General features: G+C 37.2%; 1 protein-coding gene across 1 annotated transcript; it reads left to right on the forward strand.

Annotated features, from left to right (window-relative positions):
* The first annotated feature begins 2801 nt into the window (after positions 1-2801).
* On the forward strand, positions 2802-6703 carry lta (lymphotoxin alpha (TNF superfamily, member 1)). Its single transcript, XM_057351712.1, has 6 exons — positions 2802-3199; positions 4276-4391; positions 4535-4550; positions 4649-4681; positions 5060-5104; positions 6094-6703. Exons 2-6 carry the CDS (start codon positions 4284-4286, stop codon positions 6471-6473), a joined length of 582 nt encoding a protein of 193 aa, XP_057207695.1. The 5' UTR covers positions 2802-3199; positions 4276-4283; the 3' UTR covers positions 6474-6703.
* Positions 6704-8362: the final 1659 nt, after the last annotated feature.

An 8362-nucleotide genomic window follows, 5' to 3' on the forward strand; every position in this document is an offset into this window, starting at 1 on the left:
ACACACAATTCCAGTACATTTCTTTTATCAGTATGTGTGATGGGATCAAACCCATTTGCAACACATTTGCATTGCTAACACAATGACCTATAAGTTGAGCTTCAGGAACACCCATATACAATAAAGTGGAATATGAATATATGGTTATAGCCTACATTCATATATTAAAATCCAAACTTGCATTAACTGTCACCAATGGTAATTGGCTCTTGTTTTATGATGACAAATTGCAAAACAAATATATTGCAACAGAAAAATAAACAGTGATGCCGATGCAGCATATTCATTATTGACGATATGAGGGGGCAATGGAAAACGGAAAAAGATGAAAGAAGGTGGGCCAAACTGGGAACGAGAAATGGGGGTTTGTGGAACAGTGCAGAGGAGGTAAAGAATAAGACTCGAACCCAGACAAGCTACATCAATGTATGGCAAACAGTGCATTTAAATTGAGATACTTTTAGGTATGAAAATCCAGTTCTTAAAATAGAAAACCGTTTGACTAAAGCTGTCTGAGTCCGTTTCTGTTTGCATCCTTTGAAATTGTCCTTTCACTATTCTGTTCTTCCCTGTTCTCTCTCTTGCTCTATACATGTGGGTGTTTTATTAGCCATCTCTGCATATGGAACTACTTGATTTTGCATCTTGATATTTTTTATAGTGAAATAGTAAAACTTTAATATATAAACATTAAAAGGCTATAATGCAGAAAGTGACTTAAACAGCGTTAACATGGTGTTTTAATTAGTCCACTCAACCTGTTGGATATTCCCAGAGGAAAACTTTATTTATTTACTAGAAATAAAAGTGCCTATATGCCATTAGGGCCAACAATGACTTCCTCTTTGACTATGGCCTGTCTGCCATGTTTTAGCTGGGTTGTTGCTTTCCTTAAGGTAGTGTTAATCTACAGTATTGATATTGTTAATTTACATTATAGCACAATTTTGCCTTTTGTTTCTTTCATTATATAATTTGACTGTCACAAAATGAAGAGTTATGTCAGTATAAGTCATCCAAATGTATTCTAACAAATGCTAGCATACTGTACGTAACATACCATGAAAAATTCTGAAGGGTGCCTGTTTGTGTTCTCTAACAACTATTAGTATACCTTTACGATATATGTTGGTAGTCCATTATAAATTGTTATAAAATAATCTTTTGGGGTTTTTGCAAACTTACAAAATGCTTAAATGCAGAAGTGGAAACACACCTATAACTGATTTCTGGTTTTGCTGAAAATAACATTTGGCAGATCACAGTTATGAATCAAATTCTCACTCCAGGTCAGCAGCAGCTGCAAAAATGCTTGCAGTCCTGTAGTTCGGTCGCATTTAAAGAAACCGTATTGACATCTAGCGGTTGAGATTGGTATCGCAGTCTAAATTCAAAATATTGGAGAGACAAGTTTAGTCAAGTAACGGTTCTTCTCGGTTTCTTTTGATTGTTATCAGGCACTCTACTGTTTGTGAACCGGATGTTCAGTTGGGTCACGAAAGTGCCTATAGTAAAACTAAAGATAAAATGGCGTGCTATATGTTGCTATCTCAATTCAGTTGTTCCTCTTCATCCTTTCATCAGTCTCCCTTTCCAACTCCTTCACCTGTTCCAAACACACACATCTACATACACTGCAGTCTTATTCCCCCTCCCCTACAAACTCGAAATGGTACAAGAAAACTGACCTGAAAAAGTACCAAAACAAGTGTGAGAGTTTCCCACTGAAAAGTCTCCACCTACAATCTGTTATTGACCTATTCTTATCTGCAGATCGCATCACATAACCAACAAACATCTGCTTGAGTGTTGTTAAGACTTTCCCTCTCATCAGTATGATGGTATACTATACAGACAGCATGCAAAGTTACACAATTTCATATCTGTGCTAAATATGACAGAATATCCTGCATTATTATTTATCAACAATAAAGTAATGGAAATGCTAAAGCATATAGTGACGTAGATTAATTGCCGGTGACACACGCACACGCACACACACACACATCTTTTTATGTTTTTTACAGTTCCTTTAATTTCACAACAGTGACAAATGTTGCAAATATTAGGATACGTTTTAAAGCTGTTAAATGCTGTTAATGCTTTAATGCAGTGTTTGTGGCGGAAAAACGGAAGGGAAAGAAATGTGAGATTACACTGGTTAAAGCCATTCTATTATCTAGTTCCTTAGAAACCCATCTTTCATGTCTTATAGAAACCAATGCAAGATTTCAACAGCTTTCAATCACGGATAAGGATGTTGCTTGAATCAATAACTTCGTAAATCACAAACGTTAAAAAAATAAAAAGGTGTGCGAATATGGGAAGAAAAAGGGCGAGGTCAAAGCAGATCAGAGTCAATGTGTTTAGATGACAAATCTGTATATGTTTGGAATGTGGTTGCTGCAGGTCTAAGGTTGTTCAGTTCGTCTGTCAGGGACAGCGCATGTATGTGTTTGTCTTTGTGTGGGTTGTTGCGTAGGAGTATGTGGTATTAATGTCTTCATAGGAAAGTACAAGCGACTGAATTGGGGCTGTCCCAAAGGGTTTAACACATCCAAGAGAAGAAAAGAAGAAATGCTATGGATATAGGTGAAAAAAAACCATCCCCATATCAGTGTAAACATGAAAGCCATGCACCACCCCCAGAATGAAAACACACAACCACTTGAGTGATTGTTCTTATCAGACACACGATAAAAATCTCTTGAACAAAACTTCTTTGACCCTTTTTAGCAGAAGCCTATAGTAAAACTAAAGATAACGTGTGTGGTGGAATTTCATTTTTCTTCAAATCAGAAGCCACAAATCATGATTATATGATACATCGTGATATATATGTGAAAATGAGAGTTTGTATCTTCCATGATTTGGTTTAGATATGGGTCAGCATACGACTTACTATCATAGCGAAGCCCCTGTACAGGACCACCAAGAAATTCCAATCACATTTGCCCCCTTGATATCTCATTTCTGTAATGAGCAATGATGTTTTTGACCATCTACCATCTTATGTTTCCAACCACATCCTTGACCACAAAGTGAAGCAGAAGGCAGAGCGAGAGAGCGAGAGAGTGAGAGAAAATGTCCAGGGCTATAAAATGAGCATGAAAAGGGGAAACCCTGTGGGAGAGATCATGTCTACTGTTCACGTTTTCTCAGTCCCTCAGTCACATTTCACACTACAGCACACACTAAGGTATGTCAAGCTATCTTTCTCAATCAATCTCAATCAACTTTTTTGACTTGTCTTCTGTTCATTGGATATTGCAACCTGTGTGTCATTCTATGATTTAGGATATAGCAGGGTTAAGATATTAAGTGAATGTATTAAGAGTTTACCCCAAAATGGTTCAATTTTTGGGTGAACCAATCCTTTAAGTTTTGCAGTTATATAGAAATGGCACTGAAGCCATGGTTCTGCAAGATGTCTAAAGATGACATAGGGAGGAGGGTTCTTATCCTTATTGAGTTATGAATCGTTTTGTAGTTTTTTTTCCCAATTTTACAACCGCACCACTCATCTCTTCTTAGTCCTGAGTGTTTGGAATATATTAGCCAATAGAGGCTTGAAGGAACAGCCTTTCTTGCGCAAAAGTTTAACTAAATCAGTCAAAAGTTTTCTTAGTAAAGCCATATTATTTTTCAGAAATGAACACATTCTTACCTTAAAAATACGGGTATTTGTACAAACAAACAAACAAACACAAGGGATAAGAAGATAAGCTTTGGTTAGTGCACTGTCACATTAAATGTTCCATTTCAAAGAGTTGTAGAGACCCGTAGCTCTTGTTCTACTTACCTGTGTGTGAGGCCTGGGTATCTGTGGGTGACATGGGGAAATCACCTCACGAAGGTGAGAGGCATGTGTGCCGCTGCTTATTTTAGCCATACACGCACGATGTTCCTCATTCACAAGTCGCTTTGGATAAAAAAAGAGAAATGCTGCATTCTTCTAACTGCTTTGGAGATCTAGTTTCTGGTCTCTAGGTGAGAATGTTATAGGCCTATAGCATTCTTCTCTGTGAGTTTAGATTCTGATAAATACATTTTTGCTCATCAGGCAAATTCTGATCTTTTTCTGATAGTTGCATTCTGTCTGAGTTGCCAATATTTTGTGCCAGTGTTTGAGTCACGTGCTTTCTAAGGCTGTCTGTCAACCCATGCATGTAGGTCAATAGGCTACAGTACATGGATGCTTCATCCTACATCATTCTGTAAATATATATTGGGTTCACTGATACATTTTGTTTCCTTTTTCTTGATTTGTGCTAGTCACGAAGATGACTGGCTCGAATCACCCCAGGTTCCGGCTCCTGATTGGCTGGTGTTGCCTAATGTCCGCAGCTATTTTGATAATGACAGCATTTCTCGCCATAACAAAGAAAGAGGTAGAGTAAACCGTGGCTCTGTCCCATTATTGTGTTGTTATAGTCATAAATAATTCTGGGGATTGGTTGTTCTGTAATAGCATTTGATTTGTCTTTCAATATCAACAACTAATGAACGCATTGTTTGTTTGTTTTTCATACAGCTCAATACATGCTCAGGTAAAGGTTTGCATTCATCTGTTTCGGTCCTTCTTTCAACAGTATAATGGAACATTACGGGTGGGCAATACAGAAACTAATTTCAAATTCTTTTACAGAAGCCGTTACTCCTCACAATGACAAACAGAAGGGTGAGTAAATGCAGGACAGATGGTGTACACTCTTAAACAGTTGTGTTAAAAACAATGTTGTTCTAACTGAACACATCTTTGTGTCATTTCTGGGACGGCACATTTTGGGTTACTTTTAACTCAACTTGTGTTGTCCCTTTCATTTATTAAAACACACCATGTGTTTAAATGACACACAATGTGGCATAACGCAAACAGTGTGTTAATAATTAACACATCCTTATCTGATTATAATGAACAATAAACAATACAGAATGTCAAATAACATCATTTCAATAGTCTTACGTTCAGTTTGTGTTTATTTTAAGTGTCAGTGCTCTTTAAACCTCAGTTTTGAATTTGAAAAGCGAAAATCATTGGTTTCACTTTTGCTTTCAGGTTTCCCGCCTGGTCAGTCTGTCAGCTACATTCGTCTCATTTGGGGTGAGCACCATCCTCAACCAAACTCTCCCTTTTTCACTTTCTCTGTATCTCACAGAAACGCTGCAAAGGGACTTTTGGTTGTCTCGTTATTTTTCTTGGTTTCTCTGTTGTTTTGAGGAAGTTGGACGTGTGGTTCTCTGCTTTTAAAGAATTCATTTAGGCCTGAAAGTGATTTTAATATTACAGAATCTGTCCAGAATTTTCCAACGGGTACTCTACTGTACATAGCTGATGTTTGTCATTGTGCAAAAGCCCTGTAGTAAGCACAGCGTATCTTAAAAATCGTATAATTTTACATACTATAAGCACAAAGTCATCAAACCCACACTCGATTTGATGTGTATATGATGTATAAGTGCAGCCGTTTCATTCAGGTTACTTACGGTTATATGGCGTCTCACCTTCACTCCATTAACGTAGGAAACAGTGAAAACTTTTGCAGCTCTGTCGCTGTGTGCCTGTGGAGGTTTCTCGCCTCCACTCACTCAGGAGATGAACCAGATACAGTGACCGCAATGACAGTCTTTGGGGTGATGCTAAATGTTTACTGCAGAGGCGTTGTGAATCAGTGGAAATATTACAGACGTGTGTAAGGCTGTGCGGCGCACACGAAGGGAAGTGGAAATGTCCTTTATAAGGCTCTCCTTGCCTGATCTCACTTCACCGTACTGCGTTTTAATGCAAGATAGATGTGGGATGAAAGGCCCCCACAAATGGAACGATGATAGTTTGATGGTACAGAGATGGAATAAAGTGCAATAAATAAATTGTGCTCTCAAATGTATCTATGCAACAAAACAATATAACCAAATGCACCGAAGGATCTGACTAATAACATCATCATTATATTACCACCTATTAATTCATAATTCACCAAGAATGAATAGTCAATAAAGCCATAAATTCTCTTTTCGTAAGATGAAGTTCATGTGTTCTCAGTTTTCAGACTGTCATTAATATGATCTTTTTTCCCCCACATGCCACATCAGATGACCAAAAGTCTTGGATATGCAGTTCTCCGTGTGAGAACAGCTCCCTCTCTCTGGAGAGCGATGCTCTTAAAATTAAAGTTAATGGCTTGTACTACATCAATGCCCAGGTCTCCTTCACTAACACAGACAAATCCAAAGCAAATCAAAGCAAGCAAGAGGGGAAGGAGACTGTAACTTTGCTCCGGAATAAAAGAGATGGGAAATCAAAGAAGAAGCTGACTGAGGTCATACGCTATGAAGAAGGATCTGTGTCAATCAACAGAATGGTATATCTGACGGCGGGAGACAGCATCAGTCTGATAATCCCACAGTCCATGACACTTTTAAAAAATGAGTGGGAAACTTACTGGGAAATCTTCTCCCTTTCAAACCAATAATTGTAGTAAATAGTTTTTCATATGAAATCCTTTATATCCTTCTCAGGGGCATTTTGGAATTGCGAGGCTTGTATTTCAATATTTGGAATTTGGTACACCACTTTCAATCAAATTATTTATCTGATGGAGTATGTACGTGTCACTTAGAGTCTGTATTTATATGACAAAAGCAAATTGCACTGTTGAACGCTCAGATTCTGCACTTAGTGCTCTAAAGAAGTAACAAATGAACCGCGTATGGTCAGTTCTCAAGCCCTTTTTGGGTTCTAAAAAATGAACTTTCTCTCTTGTGTTTGTTAGTTTTAAATATATATAGTTCTAAACATTATGTCGAATATTTTTACGTTTTTAATATTCAAATATTTTGCCTTAAAATAAATTCTTGTGCAAATTGTTATTTGTGTATTTTATTTTAAACTCTTATTTAGATGTAAAATATAATTATTTAAAATTATTTAATTTTTTAATTTAACCTGAAGTCCTGATAAACAGATGGTGGCGTGAAATAAATTTGATTTATTTGAAATAAATCTTGAAGCATATTTTGTGAATTTATGTGTCACTTTATAAGAACTACTATCATTCATGCACGCTCTATGAAAATAGTCTACTTGCAGCAAAACACACTGTAGTGAAGAGTAACTTGAATTGCCATATTGTATTATGTAACCCAAAGATGAACACATGACTCTCTTATTCATTTACTTCAGGTTGCCACATGATGGAGCCAGTCAACATGAGAATTCTGGCTGCTGCGATGTGGCCTTTTCCCTAGCCTATTCAAACCTAAACCCACCTAGGCCACAGGGGAGGTACTGAATGTCAAAGTCAATATTTAGTAAACGGTCTGGTTTTGGTTCGTGTCCTGAAACGGTGTTGACATTTGACTGTATTAATGGGGTACTGTACCTCACAAAGGCTCGAAAAGCCAACCTCCACTTACAAACTGTAACCGCAAAAGGCAATGACAGCTAATTTCACGTACTGTGAGTCACAATTCTGAATTCCCCGTATCTATAAATCCTCTTTTTTAGTATATTCCTCTGCCCACAGCGAAAAGTCATTTCACCTTTGTCTGTCTATTAATGTCAAATTATGGATGACAAACTATGGCAAGGCGTTAAGAGCCAACACAGAGCATTTTGTGCTTTATATTTATATATTGTATTTAATATTTATATATTATATAAAATATAAAAACTGTACAAATAATAAATGCAGCATACTGTACCATAGTGTGTCTACTGTATTTATGCCTGGCTCAGTTCATAACTTGAAATGGTGACATTAATAAACAAACAGGGTTTTTCTGTTCTTCTTTCACTAGACTGACCTCATCAAAGTCTTCGGCATTCCTGAAAATGTACAAGCGAAGCATTTCTCTCATGTCCCTGTTTCATAAGCAACACTTCACTTTTTTGGTCTCTTTTCTACTTTGCTTTACTTTCTTCCACACACGCAGACTACTGATCTGTAGTAAAATTCCCCGATTGTACGGTGGCCCTTTTCAATAACCGAATCAGAAACCAAACCTGTTCAGATTTTTGCAACGGGTCTCAACATGGTGAAGAAGGATGCATGCAAAGGCATGTCGTCTGCATGTGTTCCTGTTTTTATTTTCAGTATGTGAGATATGTGCTGTGTGCTTATGAACAGGATTTGTGTTCTTAACTCTTAAAGAATTCTTGGTTGTTTCAACCCAAGCAAGGTTGGATCAAACATGGACAAACCCAGCCATTGGTTTCAATGTACCCCAAAATTTCTGGATTCATTATATTCAATTGTTGGGTTTTTGTCTATATCTGACCCATCAATGGGTTAACATAACCCATCAGTTTTAGAGTGCAGAATTTGACATAAATTTAGCTTAGGCAACATAAAGGTCACCT

Source organism: Triplophysa rosa, linkage group LG14, assembly GCF_024868665.1.
Source record: "Triplophysa rosa linkage group LG14, Trosa_1v2, whole genome shotgun sequence".
In the NCBI taxonomy this organism is placed as follows: domain Eukaryota; kingdom Metazoa; phylum Chordata; class Actinopteri; order Cypriniformes; family Nemacheilidae; genus Triplophysa; species Triplophysa rosa.

Coding starts and splice junctions, on each gene's coding strand:
- lta (XM_057351712.1), top strand. CDS start 4,284: ATGACTGGCTCGAATCACCCCAGGTTCCGGCTCCTGATTGGCTGGTGT. Junction 4,682..5,059: donor TCACAATGACAAACAGAAGG/GTGAGTAAATGC, acceptor TTTTGCTTTCAG/GTTTCCCGCCTGGTCAGTCT. Junction 5,105..6,093: donor CTACATTCGTCTCATTTGGG/GTGAGCACCATC, acceptor ATGCCACATCAG/ATGACCAAAAGTCTTGGATA.